Genomic DNA, 20,634 nt, shown 5'->3' on the forward strand with positions numbered 1-20,634 from the left:
TGATTTCGCGTACAAAGTGGACAAAAAGGGATGAGTGTCGATTGAAAACGGGAGTGCAGTTCGCAATGAGACATATTTGAACCGTGTGAACCAGTGGCTATCGTTAATTAGTCGCGAGTTCTTCATCACCGATAATCCCAAGCTTTTCTTTTTTTCCTTTTTTTTTTTAGAGAAACGCGAGCTCGTGCATCGATGAAACGTTCAAAATCCTTGGAAAATTACTTTCATATTGACGTTAGGACATCGTGATGAAAGTTAGAAGTTATTTTACGATTAATAGCTCCGTTTCGACGATCGCGGAATAATTGGTGATAATAATCTCGTCGAAATCGAGATATTGGGAGAATTAAGGTAAGTATAGGTGGATTCGATATTGTGGCCAATTTGGAGTATCATTATTTAACCCATTAAAGACCAAGCAGTAAAATACATGCATGTAATACGTAAAAGTTGCGTAAATGCTATTAGAAAAACGTAAACAAAGTAGGTTATTGTTTTATCAGGTTACAAAACGTATATTAAAATAGTAGATACATTATAGAAGTTCATTACACAAATCGAAGGTACGATAAGAATTTCACTTGAAAAAAATGATACATCATAGTGTTATAAAATACTTTAATTTTTTTTTTTTATTTTATGAAAGTATAAAATTTAGATAAAAGAAGAAATAATAACAAAATTAAAATATTCCATATTACGAAAGTATACAATGTAAATTCGATAAAATCTGCTAATGCAAATCAATTAAAAGAAATTACAAACGAAATGTATTAGCGCAACTATGATTCTCAATGGGTTATCTACGCTACTTTTATATTTTCGTGAATTCTATGGAGTTTTCACGAGACAGCTCCAATTCATGGTTTGCGCCTAAACTTCATCTTTTAATTCAGTCGTCCTTAAGAAACAAATTCATTCAATTCGATATCGTATACAGCGAGTACATTGAATGAATTTGTAAAAAGAGAAGAATGAATGAAATTTATCAAATTATCATTTTTCTTCAAGTTTGACACAGAATTGTAGGGACGTTGCTTAATACGCGGTTCTTCCATTTTCGTGATGCGTATCTAATACACGTATTTCGATAAATCGTTATAAATAAAATCACACGTACTAGCCAAAACGAGTGAGCTGTAACTGATACAAAAGCTAGAGTATGGGAAAGTATGGAAATTGGGTTTTGATAATATTGCCACTTGACGAGAAACATTCCTGTTACTAGACTGCGGATTTTTATAAATTTGTGAAAAATTTGCAGGCGCAAAAATGCACATAGTGTATAATGTATAATGCAAAGATATATAAAATATTGAAAGAAGAGTATTTATTATAATATTTAACACATGAAACAAATTTCTATTCAGATTTCGCTTCTTTAGTGTTACGTTCGTAAAAATCCGCAATTTACTTTCCTGGCACACCATGTACACATAAGCATTAGTATAAGAAATGAACTAAAACTTGCCTTCGACAGCATGATTGGGCCGTCCTCTGGCACGGGCGGTGTCCCGGAGCACGAGTTATCGGACAACCAGTCCCGTGTCGGGAAGAAACGCATCTTCGAGGATCTGGATATCGAGAGCTTCTGCGAGGAGGTCCAGAACGGTCACAAACGGTATCAGTACCAAGAAATCGAGGCTCCAATGGAAGTAGTCGCCTCCAACCAAGTAATAGGAGACACCGCGGCTCTATTCTCTCCGTTATCGGCCCAGGAAGCCGTCGACGAGTGTCCAGTCGCTCGATTGGAAGTACTTCTCGTGGACGGCACTAATTGCACCTGGACAACCGTCTCGGAGCTAGAATCCCAGCAAAACATTGTCGATATCGCGGCTTCACCTACCACATCCTCCTCGTCGTCCGAACACAGGCAAGAACAAGTGATCCAAGAGATTCAAATCGAGGAAACGAGCTATCCTATTGGCTCTGACTATTGGGAGCCAGTTGTTACCGTTCCATCGCCTAACATGCAACAGGGCAAGACCGATGCGTCTTCTAGTAGTCATCAGCAGCAACAATTTGATGATCAGGAGACTGGAAACCTTTCCTGGTTGCTGGATTTCAAGTTGGATCCGTTTATCGAGGCTGCTGACGAAAAGTCCACTGTACCTTCGCCCAAAGACGTTCACAGTGGTGTGCAGCTATTCAAGATATTGTCAAACCTTTATGTTTAATAGTTAATTACTTGATAAGTTTTCAAAGTCCATTACCTTCAAAACTAAGCTAAAAAATGAGAAACTTTTACTCTACACTTCTCACTTTTACACAGGAAATCGCGTCATGCTCGTTGTTCCTATGTATTTACAAAATTATTCATCAATATAGTTCGAAGAAATCATATGTTTCATATTTTTTACGCAGGGAATAAGACAAGGGTAAATGGACGTTCTTATGGGTCTACTTACGTGAACGACGTGAAAAGGAGTTACAACGAAAACGGATCGTCACATCAGGAGTCGAATCATAGTTACTCTAGCCTGGATAATAGAAATTTTGCGTCTTCCCGATGTAACGGCCCAAAAAAGCCGCCTTTCACGTACACAGAGCTTATCGAACACGCTCTTCGGGAAAGGGGAGAGCTCACGGTGTCAGCTATTTATCAGTGGATCTCGTGAGTACTTTCCAAAAGTATTTGAACCCCTCGGAAGCCACACTCGTCAATTCAATGAAAAAGAAAGTAGAAAAAAGGAATTATTATATATTCATTTTAGAATATATATATATATTCATTTTAATAAAACAATTTTCAGTAGACTTTGTATTTAAACCACTAGAACTTTGTATAGGTACTGAATTTATAAAATAATAATTAGTAATAATATGGTAATTAATAATTTAGGTATTTATGCAAATTCATATTTTTGAAAGCATGAATGGAACATAAGTAGAATTTTCTTAATGAATATTTTCTTTGGATATCTTGCATATTTTCCCATGTCAAGTACATTTCATAAATCATTCTACATTTAAATTTCCTAGAAACATTCATAGTCAAGACACTAATCTTTATTATCAGAATTATTTGTTGAAAATTATCTGTGATAAGCCTTGACCCAAATTCTCTATGAACACAAAATCCACAACGTTCTATTGAAATTAAGTTAAATTACGAGAATGGAGGATACGGAAAAGAATACATAAAATTTTAACTAAATTCACAGACGTTAGAACTATAAGAATGAAATACAATTATGTACTAGATAAATATTGTAAGAGGAGGATTGAAAATGAGTTCAGGGGCTCGATTATCTATATTATCTATATTTGACAAACCTTCGATCGAACAGGTGAAAGCACAGAACCAGTAAATTGTGCACATTCGTGTTGGTGGAGAGTAGAGGGAGGGTTGAAACGAGCAAAAGAGCCGGTACCAGCTGGTACCACTGCGTAGCGAGGGCAGCGGTGCCAAGGGGTACCATCTAAGAACGCGACCCTCCCCGACCAGCTACCCCGCATCGACGCGGACCACGTTCTCGTAAATTCGTAGAAACTCGTTTCCTACATTTCCTACGGTTCGAAGGAGAACCATATATACTGAATGTATTACATAGTACACTTAGGATGAATCACTTCCAGGGAGATGAATTCGATACTTACAAATCTACAAAATGACATTTTTATAGATACATTTGATCTTTTATTTTATTTTCTCCCTTTTGATTTCTCCTTTTTTATATATTTAATGTATGTATTAATGGTATTGGTTATTTAATGAAGAGGATCAAAATGGTTTAATAAAATATAACTGATATATAAAATTCTCTTTACTGTATAGAACAATTAACAAATTTATTCTTTCTGGAAGAAATCAGTTGTTACTCTGGGTATTTTGCACTCATACTTTGGATAGCTTTTGATATTTTTAACTTATTTTTGGTAATTAGGTCACATATACCAAACAAATTTTCAAATTAAGTGATATTTCATATTATTTGAAACCAACCATAATGAAAATCAATAAAAATCTATAATGTAAAGGCGCATTGTTCTTTTTTTGTTTGCATAATCATTAGATACATGTATGTAGTTATTGGATCAGATAAAGTTACTATTTAAAGCCTTATGCTTGGGGCGTTTCAGCGGGTCTTTCGTCTTTTCCTAAAGACAGAGAATTAATTAGGGGAGTGTGTAACACTCCGTGACGTCGCCGCAAGCAGGTGAAGAAAATTGTTCTCGTGGGGTGAGCACGCTTGTCGACGTTGAACCGACAAGTGACAGGAACTATTTAAACGTCTGTCATTATGCAAATGTAGACATTCACATGATTATTTATTGCTCATTGAATAAGTGACAAAATTAGAATTTTTCTATATAGTAAATTCTATATTGTAAAACAATTTTTATAAAATTTATCAACTCCCGCCTAACTTACTTATTTTTGTTTACTATATTTGGAAAATTAATAAATTATTTTTCTTATTATATCTAGAGAACACTTTCCCTATTACAAAAGCAACGATGACCGTTGGAAAAATTCTGTGCGGCACAATCTCTCCATAAATCCTCACTTCAGGAAGGGATCAAAGGCACCGCATGGAGCTGGTCACTTATGGGCCATTGCGAATCGCTCAGGAGATCCTAGACCTAGACAATCCATTAACAATTTTAACGTTAATCCTTCCATAAAGCAAATGAGCAAGAACACTCTTGAAGTTGAAAATCTGAGAAAGAACATCAGGTAATTAATCACTGTTTAGATAAAAAATTTATGATGGAATGTTTATTTACTTTAACCACTTACATTTTCAGTGAAATGAATTCAATAGATGAAGTAGAAGCGGCAACTGCCAGCATTACACAACAGTCTTCAGAAGAAGAGGCTGATAATGTAGTGAATTCTGTGACGCTAGAACACTGTGCTGAAGAAATCCTTAGTGGTATCAAGAAGGAAGTAGAGGTACAATATCTTGTACCTATGATAGTCTCCAACAATGAACATGAATCAACCCAATCCAATCAACAAACACAGGAGCTTCATTATCCTGTGAAAGAGAGTGGTAATCGAATTAATTAAACAGTGAAGCTTTTATGAATAAGAGTTCAACTTTGAATGTTATTGATTAAGTTGGCAAATATATCTTTGTAGATTTCCTTAACCCAGTATCAAAGGAAGTGGTTGCAGAAGAATGTGGACTTATCAGTGAAGGTTATCTAGTCACAGACCTAAATCCTACTACTTTGGGCCTGAACATGGTTGAACCAGAAATCATTACACCTGAAAATCTTTTTGGAGAGGAGTTAAGTTTCCAGTTCTATGAATTGTCGTCTCCATCGCAAATTCAATCTGCCTGACATATGGGGAAAAACAAGTTGCGATTAATTGTAATTGACGAGCTGCACGTACAAAATAATCAGGACTGCGATCAAGTGGAAAACGGAGAAGATATTCATAGTGGTATCGATGAAAAGGAATTACAAGAATCAATGGTTGAAAGCTGATTTTTTTCGAAAGTGCTACAGCAAGTCTCATATGATAATCAGAGCAAAAATGATTATTACATTCCTTTGAAGATTCTCAAAACCTATGAGTGAGCAAAGTTGAATGAAATGCAGCATATTATTGCTCCAATTGTGCCTGGATATGTGTCTTATCGAGTCATTTAATACTACATATTAGTATAGTTTTCTTTTAGCCCTTACAAAATAATATGTACCGTTTTTTGTATTAGTAAAAGAAAATACAATATTTACTACGAGCTGTAAATATTATTATTCTTTTAAACTCTGATTACTTTGAAAATTTTATATACGGAGAAGTAGGAATTTAACTAACAGTGAATGTTTGTAAAGTGTTCATTTTACTATGTAGAAATTATTTTACAATACAACACGTTTTCATCAAACTGTCTGTTTCGTAGGTATTTAATTATTTTTGTTGAGAATCTGTTTCATCTTCATCTTCCTCTGCTTTATTACTTTCAGATTCTCTAAGCAATCGTTCTGCTATTTTCTTTTCTCTCTCCAATGCCTTTGCTTTCTTCAGTTCCTTCTTTAACTTTTTCTCATCTTTTTCTGCCATAGTCACTGCCTCTGTTAGTTTTGTTGTGGACATAGTTCCTTGAGCTATCAATTGACGTCTAATCTCTTCAATCTTACGTTCCCTTCGCTCTTTAGCTTCCAATTCTACCTTCTGCTTTTGAGCTATTTTTTCTTGTACCTGAGCTATTAATTGCTTCATAGTGGCCATTTTCTTTTCTATTTCCGCTTGCCTATAGAAAGATATATATTTAGACATTTATTGTTATATTATAGTATATATATATATATATGTTACTATTTTTACATACTTAGCTAACAATGCTTCTTCTTCCATTTTCTTTTTTTCTTTAATCTGTTGTAATCTTTCTTGAATATTTAATGGATGTGCAAGACTTTCATATTCTTTCATGTCTTCTACTTCTTCAGGAGTAGGCCAAGCCAATCCTGCAGGTTCTCCTAAAGCTTCCATTCCATACCTTCCTAATATTCGTTTCTTGTATTTGACTGTCTCATGAAACCAATCTTGTGGTGTATTGTAAGGCTTTTTCCCTAACAATATATTCCTATGTGCTTCTGTAAGTCTTGATTTATTTCTCTTTCTTTCTAACTCAGCATAATCTTTCTCTTCTATAAGGATAGGTTCCTCCTCAGCGGATTCAATAATTTTATTTTTCTTTGAAAAGAAATATCTTGGACCAATATTTTGAAATCTTAACTTCAATGGTCCATTGAAAATTAGCTGTTTTATAAACATTTTTTTGCCCTCCTTTTGTTTATTTTCGCGTTGTTTATTATATTAATAATGCAGAATTATTAACAACTTTGGAATTAAGTAATGAAAAATGTTTCCCTTATTTAACTAAATCATCGAACTATATTGTTCTTTGCAATTAATGAAAGTTATAATTAATATTTCTTATTAAGATCATTAAATCTATCTTGCAATACACTAAGTGAATATGAACATAAAGTAAATAGGTTATGTCAAGTTATGTATCTAACATTATGTTAGGTTAGGCTATGTAGTATAATAACGTCTGTATGTTCAACGAGTTTGTGACGATGTTGATGATACTGTGAATTTAATATTATAATAATATAATATATTTTACAATAATTAGTTTAATAGTTGATAAAATGGGTCGATTAGCAGAGGTACGATATTTATTAGTATTAAATTATATAGATTATATGTTTTGCAATGTAAAATATAAAACATAACCTATTATCGATACTTTATTTTATATACAGGTGGTTAGCGAACAATCATCCGAGAAATGTAAAACTTTTGTATTCATGGGTGAAGGTTATACTTTGGGAAATTCCTTAGTAGCAGTAATCTCGCAAAAGTACGCCGCATTAATTAGAACGTAAGTTCAACTATAAATAGACCATTAATTATTAATCATCTTTATTACAGTCCTGATGTGGAGTTTTGTGCTTGTTTCGTCAATCATCCAGCAGAAGGAAACATATACTTGAGGATCCAAGCGAAAAACGGAAAAGCTATAGACATACTGAGAAAAGGATTACAAGATTTTGAAAAGATTTGTGATCACACTATAGAAACTTTCAACAATGCTTATGAACAGTTTAAGACTTCTAGAGATATGTTTGTAGATAGTACATAGAGTAGTATTTTTTACAGAAATATATAATTTATTTGATTTTTACTTTATAATTATTATTATTTATGAATATTAATATTTAACTAGATAATATTTTACAATACTTTTTTATATTACATGTGTGTTCTGTAAATTTTTGTATCTTTATATACCATAAGTGCATAAACATCTACCAGTCTACCTACAAAATATGGTATATAATAAAAATAGGAAAGGAAAGGGAAAATGACCAGAATTAGGTAATTTATATGGAAGTTTATTTCTTAGGCAACCTCAGCAGGCCTCTGTCTGCCCACAACTCTGTGGCTTTTTGACAAATAGTCTGCGAACTCTTGATAAGGAGCTTTCCTTAGCGCCTGATCGTGCCAGAGATCTGGTGTTAAGTAGGCATAGGTTTTGGCAATAGCTGCATAAGTAGCTTTTGCAAAATTACCAAGAGTACAAGTAGATCCTCTGGCCGAGGTATAGCAGTCCTCTATACCAGCCATCTGTAATAATTTCTTAGGCACAGGCGCTGACACGATACCTGTACCCCTCGGTGCTGGAATTAGACGCACCTGAACCGATCCACACTTGCCAGTAACTTTACAGGGTACAGTGTGAGGATCACCAATCTTGTTTCCCCAATAACCACGACGTACTGGCACAACTGAAAGCTTAGCCAGTATGATAGCTCCACGAATGGCAGTGGCCACTTCCTTAGAGCATTTTACACCTAGACCAATGTGGCCTTTATAATCCCCAATAGCTACGAAAGCCTATAAAATGGGATATTACTAATATCATCTCTAGTGAATTAATAATCATACTAGATCAACATTTGAAAAGTTATGCCTATATAAAGTTACCTTGAAACGAGTACGCTGTCCAGCTCTGGTTTGTTTTTGTACTGGCATGATTTTCAGTACTTCATCTTTCAATTCAACTCCAAGGAATTTGTCAATGATCTCATATTCTTTAATAGGCAAGGAAAAGAGATAGATGTGTTCTAAGGATTCTATTCTTCCATCTCTAACAAGGCGTCCAAGTTTAGTTACTGGGATCCATTCTTTGCTATCTTCTTTACCACGTCCACGACCACGACCTCGACCTCTGCCTCCACGGCCTCTACCTCTTGGACCTCCACGGTCACCTCCTCCACGAGAACCAAACCCTCCACGAAAACCTCCACGCGCGGCTGGAGCAGTGTCCGCCATTCTGTTTGACATTGACAAAAGAAATAAGATTTATAGATTATTAAGTGAAAAACTAAATAATTAAATAATGTATTTAATAAAATAGTTAGGTTAGGTTTGGATTATGTTTTTGAACGGTAGAAATATTTTATTCGTTAGGGGGCAGTACCGCACTGACCCCAAAACGCGTGTCTCTGATGACTAGTAGATTGATATTTTAAATACAAAATTTAATTTTTACAATATTTATTAAAATTATAGAATTTTTTACATTTATAAAAGTAACAAAAACGTGTTTTATAGAGAATCGAATAATGATAATGAAAAAATTATTCGTAGCATACTTACGTTCCTCCTCTCTCCTGAGTTACAGGAGAAAGTCCATCACATCGCTCACATTCACGAAGTCGAATAAGTCGATATATCTCGATTAGATGCTACATCCGATATTTAAATATACATTTCAATAAAACACGAACTCTTAATGTTTTCATTTAACTAATTTTTTAATTAACTTTTTATCTCTTTGGTATCCTTTAATTTTTTAAAAATTCATTTTCTTAATGTTTGAAGTAATATAAATACATATAAAGTAGGCCATGAATTCTGTCATCGTGTTTTACATCGAGCATGATATTTAATTAGGCAAAATGGTTAAATGACTGATATTTTCATAGCTAGAACTCTATTCCACTGCAATCTTGATTGTTAAATAAAAGTAAGCGGAAGAACAATCTTAAATTACTATAAAATGTATAAGAGTTTTTACACAATATTATAATAGTTCTGTTTTTTTAATTACATTTATAAAATTATGAATTTGCATATAAATCTGCAGTCTACTAATCAGTTATGAATTATTATAACAGGATCAGTAGGATGTCACTTGTGGATCGCGAAATCTCATGACGAGTTTGAATCAGACGTCATCCGAGGAGGCAGTTTTATTAGCACGCGGTTATAAATTTCTAAAAAAGCTGGGAGAAGGTGCTTACGCGAAGGTTAATTAAGCATCTCGCAAATTATTAAGATTATAAAACGATACGGTAAACGATTTACAAAAGAGGGGTATAATTCAAATTTATTCCTCCCCTCGGTCGGTAACATCGTTTTCTTTACTTGGACTTATCAAATATATGCACATTTTTTACAATCTTTCTTTGATTAACATAAAATTTTTATTTGTTTAATCGTAGGTGTATCTGGCGGAGTATAAACCAGAATCAGATCCAGAAAGGAATAGTACTTTGGCTTGCAAAGTGATAGACACCGGGCTAGCGCCGAAAGATTTCGTCCGAAAGTTTCTTCCCCGGGAGCTCGACATTCTGGTGAAATTGAATCATCCTCACGTGGTGCATGTACATAGTATATTCCAAAGACGTACAAAATATTTCATATTTATGCGTTACGCTGAGAATGGCGATCTCCTGGAGTTTATACTGAAGAATGGTGCGGTTGCAGAGGGACAGGCGCGTGTATGGTTTCGACAACTTGCTCTTGGTAACACCGATATCTCTTTAAATCAGAGACCATATCTGTTATGACTTAAATTTAAGAAGTTATAGTATAAGAATTCATATTTTAGTTTAAATGATTTCTCTCACAAATAAATAGTAAATTTAATATTTTTTAAAATTAACATTCTCTTTTTGTTATTGGTAACTATTGATCAGGAGAGTCTTAATCATCTATAATAACTATTTATAGGGCCAGAACATTTAAAGTTTGATTTTTTAATAAATGTATTTTTTGGAAGATTTTTAAGAATTAGAACTTTTAAAAACAATTACTATTTTGGTCCCTGCTTTAAATACAGTACATGATGAAATAAATAAGATCAGGAGAATTATTAAAAATCATGACTATTCTATATTAAAAAACTCTATCTTTGCTTCAGGTCTTCAATATTTACACGAAATGGAGATTGCCCACAGAGACATAAAATGCGAGAATGTTCTACTAACGTCAAATTTCAATGTCAAGCTTGCGGATTTCGGATTTGCTCGCTACGTGATAGATAATCGAGGTAAACGCGTTCTGAGCGATACTTATTGCGGTTCTCTATCGTACGCTGCCCCAGAGATCCTTCGTGCTTCCCCGTACAATCCAAAGATTGCGGATCTCTGGTCCCTTGGTGTCATCCTCTACATTCTTTTAAACAAATCGATGCCCTTTGACGACACTGATATCAAACGTCTGTACGAACAACAAACAAATCGCAAATGGAAGTTCCGAAGTAAAATCGCAGAAACCTTAAGCGAACAAGTAAAGAAGCTAGTGACTCGTCTTTTGGAACCTGATGTCTCGAAACGCTGGAAACTGGATCAGACATTGCACAGTGAATGGATTGCAATGGATCCTAGACTTCTGGTACTCACACCAGCTGAACAGACTGCTCTTAACAACGCAATACAGGAAAGGAAGAAAATCGAAGAGAAATTCTCTGCGAAAGATCCTGTGAGACTGAAGGATTATTTTTTTATCACTACACTGCGGATGTATATGCAATTTAATTTTTTTTTATTAAAATATTTGTTTTTTAGAAATTGTTCAAAGTGGAGGAAAAGAAGAAAACGAACAACACGGCTAATGCGAAACCTGAAGAGGTCACCGTGATTAAGAAAGCTGCCAGAGTTTGTATTTTATTTTATTCTTTTTATTTTCTTTTGAAGAAATATATATAATAATTTCTGCTGCTTAGGTAACAATGTCTTCTGTAGCTGCTGGACCCATATTTAAACGCTCTTAGCGTTCAGCAGTATACGTATGTTGAGCTTTATATGAATCTCCATGACCATAAACCATCAAGTTGCTGTCAGGAGAATTTTTCTACACCTTCATACATCTTGAACAGTTTTATACACCTCTTAAAGGTTCTATTTTATTAGTTTCCTTCATACTGAATAACAATAATCACATATCATTCATTGTACATTGAGACACTCAAATATTAGGAAAATAATATTTAATATACTTTTGTTTAAATTTCTCAGTTACATATCAGAAATAATGCAAGAAAATTAATTTAACAATCTTCAATTTCCTATGTATCGTGCTTTCATTAAAGTTGTATTATTTTTTGAAGTACATTGCACATAGAAATTATGTTCATCAACGAACGTTTCTACTTTTTCTTTGAGGGGAATCTCAATAATATTTCTAGGACTTGCTAGTCCTTCAAGATCCCATACACCATCTGATAGTAATAACAAAAGCTGATTATTTGGAGATGTACTTATTTCAAACACGTCCGTGACTGGCAAAACATATTCTTGCAGATCTTCCCATGGCTGATAACGTAAGACTAAAGTCTGTGTGGTCAGTCGTAGAATGATCCACAAGGTATCTATCCTTGGCTCCGCAAATGCTTCCATTATTCTTGGTATGTGTAGTTCTACAAATTATGAAAGTATTTACATAAACATTCGTAGTCTACTTATTAACTATTAAAGCATTTCAATAAAATAAAAACATCAAATGAACTTGGACAAACCTTTTGAATGAACAAGTTCGTTCTTTATATTACTAAATAAAGATATGGATACAGAATCAAAGTTTACAAATACAATAAGTTCTTTTTCGTCCATGACAATTAATTTTTTGACATGAAAGTCACTGCCGTTTGTTTGATATGTTAATACAGTACCGTTCAGTGCAGATTTACTAAAACAATGCGAGGAAGAGTTTGTAGATTTACATTGTACTGGCTGAATAATTTCAGATTTATTAGAAGCAACAATGGTGTCTTCTACAACTTCCAATTTATTTATATAAACAGCTCGATCTATAATGATAAAATATTTAAGTATTAATAATAATAATTAAAGTTACCTGTTGTTTAAGGAGGGTATACCACTTTGTTTCGAAAAATTGAAAAAATTCTTTTTATATATTTTTAAGTTTGATATGCATAAAATATTGTGGTGTGCCCTCTTAAAAGTTAAAAAGAAAAAGTAAAAGAAATACTTTGTAAAGCTTTATTAATGGTTTCGGCTGCCTCTAAAAATATCTTCATTTTTTCAGCAATGGGTAAAACACTCAAATAACTTGTGTAAAAGTTCTTCAACTCCGCTCCTCCATAAGTATCTTTAACTATAAGATCTCCATGAATATGTAAGCTGTTTTGAAATTCAATTTCTGTTTTTATTGTTTGAAGATGATTATTCTTCTTTAATTGATGATCTACTAGCTCAGTCAAATTCACATCATTTATTAAACCACTAACAATGAGCTCAGATGCATTAATAGAACCTTGAAACTTTTTCTGACCATAAATTCTTTGGTTCGTAGATTTTGTTAATACTTCTTCTATAGTATTTCCCATTACAGTTCCAGACACCCTAATTAATAATAATGAATAATAACAGTTGAATACTAATTTTAGTTAAACCAGTTTAATGGTAAATAGATTAATTTTATTAATTACTCTATATCGCCAAACGTAGCAGTGATAAATGTTTTTTGTCCCTTTATGATTGCATGTTTCTTCAACTTCGTCAAAGCATTAGCAGCCCATTTATCAAAGTTGTAACCATTCAAATTCTCTGCAGCTAAACGTATGACTGTTTTCTTTCCAGTTACAATATTTTCTCTCGAATCGTACCTCATAACATCTTTCTTAAGATCCAGTTTGTTAATCGTATGTTTTGCACTCAAGTTTCCTAAATTTTTCATATATTGTAAAATTTGTTTCAAAAATATTTTACAAGAATCCTTTATTTTATCTCACAATTTTATTATTATTACCTAAGACCTTTAATGTATGGAATGTCCATTTTGCCTTCACTTGTTGGTCTTTATCCTTTAGCAAAGAATTCCCAAATATATCATTGAGATCTGATAGTGAAGATTTTAGTCTTGAAACATTTGAACCCACAATAAAAGGAACTTCAATATTATTCAAAGACACAGGGTATGATATTTCCTGTAACTTGGTTTTGCTTAAAACACGTTTTGAAATGTTTTTCCACATTTCAATATTTAATGTACTTATTTCATTCTAAAAGTGATTATTATTTTAATAATGATTTGTCCTATAATGTTATAACAAAATATTTATATGATAATTCATTGCTCACATCTAAAATAACATTTCCATTTATCACTATATTTTCAAAATGCAAATTCTTTCCATAAAGTGTTGTAACATTTGTTGTCAACCAAATTTCTGTAAACAGTTTTTCTAGTCTAATATTATTTACATTTGTTATTGCTGGTTCAAGTGGAAATCGTGCAGATCCGTTAATAAAGATATTAACTGGAGTCTCATCTTCAGCAATTTTAAAAGAATATGGTAAATTTATTGCATTTGCTTCTATATTACCAGAAATTCTCTTTTTATGCAAATTAAGATCTTTCTCTGTGTCTATCAAATGAAATGGAAGATGAGAAGCATGTATATGATTCGTACTAAAATCGCTACCTAAAACAAAGTACTATTAATAAATTGAATAAAAAACGTTATATCGTTAATTAATTTTTATTAATTTTTATTAATTATAACTTACGAAATATTATATTTTGCAAAGATTTCATATCGGTGAGCCTTATAGCATTATCCAAGAAATCAGTCATATTAATATTATTAATGTAATCTACATAAACATGTTGTTCTAATATTAGATTTTTAATTATCTTGTTATCTAATTCTATGTAAAATCGAACAGGTAATCTGAGAGTATTTGTTTTCAAGTTTGTTGCTTCTATAGAGGTATTGAGAATATTAGGTTCAATCCATGAATTCACAAGCCTCTTCAATTCTGTATAATTAAAAAAGAATTGATAAATTTACAAATTGTATCAAATAAAATAAGAAGTATCAAATAGAAATATAATATCTAAAAAATTATCTTATTTTACCTGTTAAATTCAAATTATTCAGTTGCGTTGTAAATATATTTTTTGCGGTGAGATTATGATAATACAGTTTCTCAGACAAAATAGATTTGAAAACTACTGCGAAATTATCAATGAAATAATCTTCACCCAAGTTCCCGACAATTTGTGAACTATTTAATTTTTTTACAGCAATGATATCCGCTATTAACGTTGTAGTTTTAATTTCAGATGCAATAACAGAGGTGGCACATAATGTTGAATCCTCTAAAAATAAATCTTGCTTCCTTTAAATAAAGAAAATATTGCTTAAATATATTTGTTTTGTATTAATTCTTTTACTAATGCAAATATTAAGTAAACTTACTCTGATTTTAATTTATTGTAAGAGAACTTTGTTATCTCTACATTTTGGTGAAAATGTTTATTTCCTGATATAATACTAATATTTTGGAAATTCACAGTAATCCATTTTTTAAAGCCATACACAGTGATATTGCTCCATTTCTAGAATAAAACTCAATTACTTCTGTTACTTACTATATCACAATATATTTACAAAATTAAATATGTAGGAAATATTATACTTGCCATTTTTTCACTTGAAAGGATTAAGGACACTGATATATTATCGTGTAAAGATATTGCATTTGACAAGGTACTTTTGATTGACCCTGTCTTACTAGCAATTAAGTCTGTGGATGTTAAATTATCAATCTTGACATTTTCTAAATTGAAATTGTTATATAAAATCATGGGCTCACTAACGAATATTGTAGGTGACAATCTTTTCCATTTTCCTTCTATTTTTCCCCTTAAATCATCAATATTTTTTATTTTTAGTTTAGGTGTTTTGATTGAACCAGTAACTGTTGAGAATGAGCCATTTAATGGCAATAAAATCCCTCCTGTTGTTAAATTCAATTCTTTAACTTTCATCTCTTTTATTGTTACATCTTGCTTTGTTAAGAATGTGGCAATATTTAATGGCATAAAAGCATTTGTTGCCTTCATGTTAGTAAAAATATGCTTTCCTGAAATAAAGATTTCATAAATTATTTTCTATAGTTAAACAGTTAATTAAGAAATGAAAGTCAGAATGTATTACCAGAAACTAGTTGATCACCAGTTACTTTCAAAGCATTTTCCTGTAAATAACCTAAAGTTATTCCATTAATTAATTCAGAAACTATAATGTCTTCTATTGGAAGACTTAAGAGAGGACATTTCCAGTTGCTTAGTTCTTCTATACTTAATTCATCAAAATTTAATTCTTGATTTGTCTTTATTGACATTACTAACTTGGTCAAGAAATTCATATTCTCCTTAACATTCAATCGATTGATTTTACACTTTGTTTTACAATTCACTTGAATTGTTTTTGCATGTAGTGAAGAAATAGTTTTAATTTTGGGATGCCACTTGTTACTAATATCAACCTTTTGTGCTTGAAATCTAAAGGTCAGTTTCTTATATTGCTTATATAAATCTTTTAATTGTTGTAAGTTGTGTCTGTTTATCTGCAAAGGTAATAAAAATATTAAATTGGTTTGGCTTAATTTAGTTTGTTAAAGATGCAATATCTTACATTATGAACATAAAGCTGATCGATATGACCACTTAAAATTGTGATAGGATCCTTTGGCATTGGAATTTCTTTCATTGCTCTCTGAATTCTATTCTTGGCATTAATGTTCCATACTCTTATTTCTTCTTGTAAATTCTTATTAGATTTCTTTTTAATCCATAATGGTTGTTTCAACGTCCATTTATTATCTTTGCTTCTCATTAGTAATAATTCTTCATTATATAGTATTACTCGACGAAATTGACTGATTCCAGATAATTTTGCATTTAATTCTATGAATCTCCAGCCATTATATTGATAGGCTACTATAATGTCTTTATGTAAAGTTAAGAGTATAATTGCTTTCCTTGAAATAACTGGTAATATAAAATTACCAGAAGAAATTTGTTGAAATGGTATAAAACGATCGTGTATTTCCTTATAAATAACAGTGAAAGACTCTGTTGATAGAGTTAGATAGTGTTCTGTGAAATGACCTTCTGTTAATTGAAAGTAAGAGACATCTTCACTCAATGGCAATTTTTGTACCATTACAAATTTATTGGTTCTTAAGGAATACTTAAAAATCAATGTAGAAGAACCAGTCACTGCTAAATACATAAATCCTTTACTTTGAAATGGAATTAATTTCTTAGAACCAACATCAATGACCTGTATCAGATCAAAGTAATTATCAAACCAGATGTAAATTGAAATATTTGAATGAGAAACTGTGCCTAAATGCAACCGATTCATTCCATTCCAAATTGTTAGATGATTTATATCATTCAACTCAAAATCATGAACTGGCTGCAGATAATAGTTGTTTAGGACTTTGGTGAAACTTAAAATAACAGATCCATTTTGATTTTGGATAATGAGAAGCGCTCCATATGGACAACTATTTACAAATATTTGTTTTCCATTTACCACAGGATAAGAGATTGTGTCATAAAAAACGTCATTCTGAAATGAAAACTAATTTATAAAATTCAACATTTCACTTTGATTTTATAAAAATAATAGAATGTTACATTTATCTGGTACAAGGATACTTTGGAAATATCTAAAACTACAGCAAACCAGATTGTTTCAAATTCATTTTGAAGAGAAAAGAACTTAATGTCTTGAACATTTACGAAATTGAGTCGATGAAGATCATGAAACCCAGTGAATACATTAATACCTGTAAAAATTAATATTGAAATTTAAATTTAAATTTAAATTCGATTTAACAAACGATTTAGTTATCGATTTGGTGATTCGATTCGATTTTTGTTTATCGATTCAAATCACGGCGCTGTCTTACTAACTGGCCAATGTTGTGTACAGGTTAAGTGGCCGTCGCTATCCCCATCAGTTCTTAAAAGTATCAGTATAGAGGATTCGTGGTAATTGTGATATAGACCTTCCCTTGATAATTGACCAGGATCACCGATTGAATGACTTGCGGTCAATTACCAAAGCAATAACACACGTGTGTTATTATCTCACTGAGTCTTCGATAACCTTAACGTTATTTATTTTTTTTTCTATTTAAATTAGAAATAATTTTAACGTGTACATCCATATGTGTTTTAACGGGCAATATGTCAACATACGAAGAAATAAAAGAAAATTTAACAACTCAGGTTTGCGAACTGGAAGCATTGCAGTCTATTTATCCAAAAGAATTAAGGATTACAGATCATGGAGTGTTGGCTGATATTAACGAATTCATCAAGAATCCGATGCAGGAGCTGCCTCGGAGATTGGAATATTCCATTGAAATTCCATTGGATAATGTAAGTTTGAAACAAACATTTTTATCAATATAATATATCAGTAGAATGTCTGCTAAAAATCTGGTATTTAATCATTCACAGGGATCTATAGAATTATTGATTAGTCTATCATCTAATTATCCTAAAGAAAAGCCAGAGGTTTATGCGAGAAGCTCTTTTCTGAACCGAACTCAACAATTGCTATTAAACCAGACACTGAGCGATATTCTCGAACATCAAGAAGAAAATGAGCCTTGCATTCAAGTATTAGTATTGTGGCTGCAAGATAATGGCGAAAATTTCCTTACAAATTCCAACAGAAATCTAGACAAAGAACTCACTCCTAAGCACAGGAAGAAAGATCAAAAGAATTCAACAGATTTTACCAGATATTGGATTTATAGTCATCATATATATAGTAAATATAAAAGAAAGAAGATTGTCGATTTGGCAGAAGAAAATTCCCTTACGGGTTTCTGTCTGGCAGGAAAGCCTGGAGTAATTTGTATAGAAGGTGCCTTTGAAGACTGCGACTATTGTTGGCAAAAAGTAAATAAACAAGAAACTCTTTTTTTGTATTTTCATAATTATAGAAAACTAAATTTTATATTTTGAAAATTTTAGATCAAATCTATGAATTGGCAGAAAATACTATTAAGACTGATAGAAGAGGAGAAAGATTGTAAAGATATGATGGATGTAATGCGTAAATTTAAAGATTTTCAAGAAATATTCTTTACTACTTCAGGACGTCATAATGATATGAACCAAGTATTAAAGTATTTAATAGAACACAAATCTCAACATGTGTTTCAGGAATTGTTTGATGTTGAAGTTAAATGTACTGAACTGGCAAATTGATAGTATGATTAATGATTGACAGTAGATATCTGTCATGACTTTAACAATCTTGTACAAATAAATTGATGAATAATTTGAATAATTAACAGTAGATATCTACCACGACTTCAACAATGTTGTTAAACAAATAAATATATTTGTAGAGAAAAAATATACTTGTTATTTTTCAATTATTTTTGATAAATACTTACCTTCTCCAGAATTCTCCTGTAATTCTCTTTTATGGCGGATAGAAATTATTTTCGATGTGTTTTTAATGTGTTCCGTAATTTTTGTATTAATTTCAGTTAATGTATTATTTAAATTTTTCGACGCTAAAAATTAGATTTCGAAATATAATATATAAATAACATTTAACTTCATTTTATCGTTAAAAATTTCATACCATAATCTAGCTTCAATTCTCCAAAGAAATTTGATGTATCTTTAAGTACAGCATTTAATGCATAATTTTTTTCGGTATATTCGTGACATTTCACGGTGTTGATTAATACTAAAATAAGGAAAAACTTTAATATCATATTTCCACACTCGTTACTTAGAATGTTGATTCACAATTAGAAATAGTTCATAGATGAAAAGGTGGTCTTTACATTCCATGTTTACATTTTTTCCCCTTCCAGGTAACAGGATTAATTCAAATTCGTATATATATGAATTATGTGTGTAACATACAATTTTACATTGTAACTGAACTCTAATGAATATTTCATTAATATTCCTTGTTATTACAATTTCTTACACAACGATTATTTCTTTATCTAACTGTAGCATAACGCAAAAATTCGTTGGTAAGGAAGTGACCTGCAATGTAGGGAGCAGGTGGTCCAAGAACATCCTGTGTGGGACTATAAACTTTAATTTGTCTCATGTGCGTGTCTCGTCCATTCTGATGGTTGCTTATTACTGCTATTTGTATCATAAATGTCCTAATAGGTCTATCATTTATGTCCTTTATGGGAATGATAACCCAACCACTTGGTTCATTCAAATCCATTACTTCTATTTCTTGGAGATCATTAAAATTTGTACCTGCTCTAATACTTATCCTAAAAATGATGTTATAACATTAACAATTATCTAACATTTATTACTTTCAAGTAACAAAAGATATATACAACATTTCTCACCTGCTGGGAGTATAACTTTCATCTAACTTGTAATCTGTGTATATACATATATCACGAATCGTTGTTTTCCTTTTGAACTGAATGTTTACCAGATGTGGAAGTTGTCCATCAGACTGCCAATATGTCTCTGTTATATCATCGCGCAACTGATCTACGCCAAAGCCAGGCTTACAACTGGAGAGACTCCAAATTGCATGGTTTCCAACTTCTCGCACACGACCAGCTAGCTCCTCCTGTATAGGATCTATTTCTCCTAAAAAAACATAACTATTACAGCAAATACCTTTCACTCGAGAAGTGATTATATGCAAGATATTTACCTGTATTACCAGTCTTGTTACTCATTGTTAATTTTTTAAACTATAGGTACTTGATTAATCACAGAAACTTCTTAATACACTGGAAACATAAATTTTTCCTAAAATAGTAGAGAATTGAGTAGTTTTTTATCAAATGGACTAGGTGTCGAATTAGTTATAATGTTATTTATTTAAAGGTTTCTGTCAAAGATAGAAAGATGTGATGTTTACTCTTCTGCTGCCATCTATGACTAACCCATAAGAAATTTGAAACTTAAAAAACAGAAATGTGTCGATAACTAAAATGAATGTCAATGTTTTCATCTAAATATTCGACAAGCTACGTTCGTGTAATCAGTAATTAATTGCGTATATCAAGGCAATGAGGAATATA

The 20,634-nt window shown here is 31.9% G+C and overlaps 8 protein-coding genes and 1 long non-coding RNA gene across 11 annotated transcripts; 4 read left to right on the forward strand and 5 right to left on the reverse strand.

The window, feature by feature from the left end:
• Positions 1 to 731: 731 nt before the first annotated feature.
• LOC100740386 lies at positions 732 to 5,416 on the forward strand. The gene is made up of 5 exons (XM_003489278.3): positions 732 to 2,136; positions 2,365 to 2,614; positions 4,433 to 4,681; positions 4,753 to 5,000; positions 5,090 to 5,416. Exons 1-5 carry the CDS (start codon positions 1,482 to 1,484, stop codon positions 5,293 to 5,295), a joined length of 1,608 nt encoding a protein of 535 aa, XP_003489326.1. The 5' UTR covers positions 732 to 1,481; the 3' UTR covers positions 5,296 to 5,416.
• LOC117151639 lies at positions 3,245 to 4,836 on the reverse strand. Its single transcript, XR_004461714.1, has 2 exons — positions 4,745 to 4,836; positions 3,245 to 4,664 (listed from the first exon to the last, which is right to left on the reverse strand). It is a non-coding gene; the product is annotated as an uncharacterized LOC117151639 (long non-coding RNA).
• Positions 5,417 to 5,782: 366 nt separating the features above from the next.
• LOC100741546 (growth arrest and DNA damage-inducible proteins-interacting protein 1) lies at positions 5,783 to 6,919 on the reverse strand. Its single transcript, XM_003489288.4, has 2 exons — positions 6,291 to 6,919; positions 5,783 to 6,212 (listed from the first exon to the last, which is right to left on the reverse strand). Exons 1-2 carry the CDS (start codon positions 6,734 to 6,736, stop codon positions 5,870 to 5,872), a joined length of 789 nt encoding a protein of 262 aa, XP_003489336.1. The 5' UTR covers positions 6,737 to 6,919; the 3' UTR covers positions 5,783 to 5,869.
• A 68-nt stretch (positions 6,920 to 6,987) lies between these two features.
• LOC112211984 (probable DNA-directed RNA polymerases I and III subunit RPAC2) lies at positions 6,988 to 7,660 on the forward strand. The gene is made up of 3 exons (XM_024367519.2): positions 6,988 to 7,137; positions 7,234 to 7,331; positions 7,403 to 7,660. The coding sequence occupies exons 1-3, from the start codon at positions 7,120 to 7,122 to the stop codon at positions 7,611 to 7,613; spliced, it is 327 nt and encodes a 108-aa protein (XP_024223287.1). The 5' UTR covers positions 6,988 to 7,119; the 3' UTR covers positions 7,614 to 7,660.
• Positions 7,243 to 11,628, forward strand: LOC100746536 (testis-specific serine/threonine-protein kinase 1-like). 2 transcript variants are annotated; one of them, XM_003489330.4, is made up of 6 exons: positions 7,243 to 7,352; positions 9,655 to 9,786; positions 9,982 to 10,285; positions 10,683 to 11,242; positions 11,329 to 11,418; positions 11,487 to 11,628. In XM_003489330.4, the coding sequence occupies exons 2-6, from the start codon at positions 9,691 to 9,693 to the stop codon at positions 11,532 to 11,534; spliced, it is 1,098 nt and encodes a 365-aa protein (XP_003489378.1). In that variant the 5' UTR covers positions 7,243 to 7,352; positions 9,655 to 9,690; the 3' UTR covers positions 11,535 to 11,628. The 2 variants fall into 2 exon arrangements, with proteins under 2 accessions (XP_003489378.1, XP_024223285.1); XM_024367517.2 differs by lacking the exon at positions 7,243 to 7,352 and adding an exon at positions 9,316 to 9,503.
• Positions 7,851 to 9,236, reverse strand: LOC100746417 (40S ribosomal protein S2). Of its 2 annotated transcripts, XM_003489329.4 has the most exons (4): positions 9,134 to 9,235; positions 8,459 to 8,807; positions 8,168 to 8,368; positions 7,851 to 8,098 (listed from the first exon to the last, which is right to left on the reverse strand). In XM_003489329.4, exons 2-4 carry the CDS (start codon positions 8,804 to 8,806, stop codon positions 7,874 to 7,876), a joined length of 774 nt encoding a protein of 257 aa, XP_003489377.1. In that variant the 5' UTR covers position 8,807; positions 9,134 to 9,235; the 3' UTR covers positions 7,851 to 7,873. The 2 variants fall into 2 exon arrangements, with proteins under 2 accessions (XP_003489377.1, XP_012240752.1); XM_012385329.3 differs by having other exon boundaries at positions 7,851 to 8,368; positions 9,134 to 9,236.
• Positions 11,423 to 19,370, reverse strand: LOC100746657. Its single transcript, XM_003489331.4, has 15 exons — positions 19,197 to 19,370; positions 19,003 to 19,125; positions 17,222 to 17,373; positions 16,209 to 17,153; positions 15,729 to 16,140; positions 15,212 to 15,654; positions 14,988 to 15,127; positions 14,645 to 14,907; positions 14,289 to 14,544; positions 13,864 to 14,203; positions 13,532 to 13,784; positions 13,212 to 13,446; positions 12,752 to 13,125; positions 12,279 to 12,569; positions 11,423 to 12,179 (listed from the first exon to the last, which is right to left on the reverse strand). The coding sequence occupies exons 1-15, from the start codon at positions 19,330 to 19,332 to the stop codon at positions 11,821 to 11,823; spliced, it is 4,722 nt and encodes a 1,573-aa protein (XP_003489379.2). The 5' UTR covers positions 19,333 to 19,370; the 3' UTR covers positions 11,423 to 11,820.
• Positions 17,487 to 18,893, forward strand: LOC100742627 (RWD domain-containing protein 2A). Its single transcript, XM_012385328.3, has 3 exons — positions 17,487 to 17,971; positions 18,053 to 18,499; positions 18,575 to 18,893. The coding sequence occupies exons 1-3, from the start codon at positions 17,777 to 17,779 to the stop codon at positions 18,809 to 18,811; spliced, it is 879 nt and encodes a 292-aa protein (XP_012240751.1). The 5' UTR covers positions 17,487 to 17,776; the 3' UTR covers positions 18,812 to 18,893.
• LOC100748457 (anaphase-promoting complex subunit 10) lies at positions 19,299 to 20,624 on the reverse strand. The gene is made up of 3 exons (XM_003489346.2): positions 20,262 to 20,624; positions 19,942 to 20,194; positions 19,299 to 19,860 (listed from the first exon to the last, which is right to left on the reverse strand). The coding sequence occupies exons 1-3, from the start codon at positions 20,284 to 20,286 to the stop codon at positions 19,569 to 19,571; spliced, it is 570 nt and encodes a 189-aa protein (XP_003489394.1). The 5' UTR covers positions 20,287 to 20,624; the 3' UTR covers positions 19,299 to 19,568.
• Between the last annotated feature and the right edge of the window lie 10 nt (positions 20,625 to 20,634).

The sequence above is a fragment of the Bombus impatiens genome, unplaced genomic scaffold (genome assembly GCF_000188095.3).
Source record: "Bombus impatiens unplaced genomic scaffold, BIMP_2.2 scf_0320, whole genome shotgun sequence".
In the NCBI taxonomy this organism is placed as follows: domain Eukaryota; kingdom Metazoa; phylum Arthropoda; class Insecta; order Hymenoptera; family Apidae; genus Bombus; species Bombus impatiens.

Bases quoted from the DNA above. Each gene is read 5' to 3' on its own strand.
- LOC100740386 (XM_003489278.3), top strand. From the start codon at position 1,482: ATGATTGGGCCGTCCTCTGGCACGGGCGGTGTCCCGGAGCACGAGTTA. The intron at 2,137-2,364 runs GTGTGCAGCTAT...TTTTTTACGCAG, and splicing joins GCCCAAAGACGTTCACAGTG to GGAATAAGACAAGGGTAAAT. The intron at 4,682-4,752 runs GTAATTAATCAC...TTACATTTTCAG, and splicing joins AATCTGAGAAAGAACATCAG to TGAAATGAATTCAATAGATG.
- LOC100741546 (XM_003489288.4), bottom strand. From the start codon at position 6,736: ATGTTTATAAAACAGCTAATTTTCAATGGACCATTGAAGTTAAGATTT. The intron at 6,213-6,290 runs GTATGTAAAAAT...ATCTTTCTATAG, and splicing joins GAAGAAGCATTGTTAGCTAA to GCAAGCGGAAATAGAAAAGA.
- LOC112211984 (XM_024367519.2), top strand. The intron at 7,332-7,402 runs GTACGCCGCATT...TCTTTATTACAG, and splicing joins GTAGCAGTAATCTCGCAAAA to TCCTGATGTGGAGTTTTGTG.
- LOC100746417 (XM_012385329.3), bottom strand. From the start codon at position 8,806: ATGGCGGACACTGCTCCAGCCGCGCGTGGAGGTTTTCGTGGAGGGTTT. The intron at 8,369-8,458 runs GTAACTTTATAT...CCCATTTTATAG, and splicing joins GACAGCGTACTCGTTTCAAG to GCTTTCGTAGCTATTGGGGA.
- LOC100746536 (XM_003489330.4), top strand. From the start codon at position 9,691: ATGACGAGTTTGAATCAGACGTCATCCGAGGAGGCAGTTTTATTAGCA. The intron at 9,787-9,981 runs GTTAATTAAGCA...GTTTAATCGTAG, and splicing joins GAGAAGGTGCTTACGCGAAG to GTGTATCTGGCGGAGTATAA. The intron at 10,286-10,682 runs GTAACACCGATA...TCTTTGCTTCAG, and splicing joins GTTTCGACAACTTGCTCTTG to GTCTTCAATATTTACACGAA.
- LOC100742627 (XM_012385328.3), top strand. From the start codon at position 17,777: ATGTCAACATACGAAGAAATAAAAGAAAATTTAACAACTCAGGTTTGC. The intron at 17,972-18,052 runs GTAAGTTTGAAA...AATCATTCACAG, and splicing joins TTGAAATTCCATTGGATAAT to GGATCTATAGAATTATTGAT. The intron at 18,500-18,574 runs GTAAATAAACAA...TGAAAATTTTAG, and splicing joins GCGACTATTGTTGGCAAAAA to ATCAAATCTATGAATTGGCA.
- LOC100746657 (XM_003489331.4), bottom strand. From the start codon at position 19,332: ATGATATTAAAGTTTTTCCTTATTTTAGTATTAATCAACACCGTGAAA. The intron at 17,374-19,002 runs GTAAGTATTTAT...TAATTTTTACAG, and splicing joins ACAGGAGAATTCTGGAGAAG to GTATTAATGTATTCACTGGG. The intron at 13,126-13,211 runs GTAATTAATAAA...ATTATTAATTAG, and splicing joins GCTACGTTTGGCGATATAGA to GGTGTCTGGAACTGTAATGG.
- LOC100748457 (XM_003489346.2), bottom strand. From the start codon at position 20,286: ATGAGTAACAAGACTGGTAATACAG. The intron at 20,195-20,261 runs GTAAATATCTTG...ATGTTTTTTTAG, and splicing joins TAACAAGACTGGTAATACAG to GAGAAATAGATCCTATACAG. The intron at 19,861-19,941 runs GTGAGAAATGTT...CATCATTTTTAG, and splicing joins GAAAGTTATACTCCCAGCAG to GATAAGTATTAGAGCAGGTA.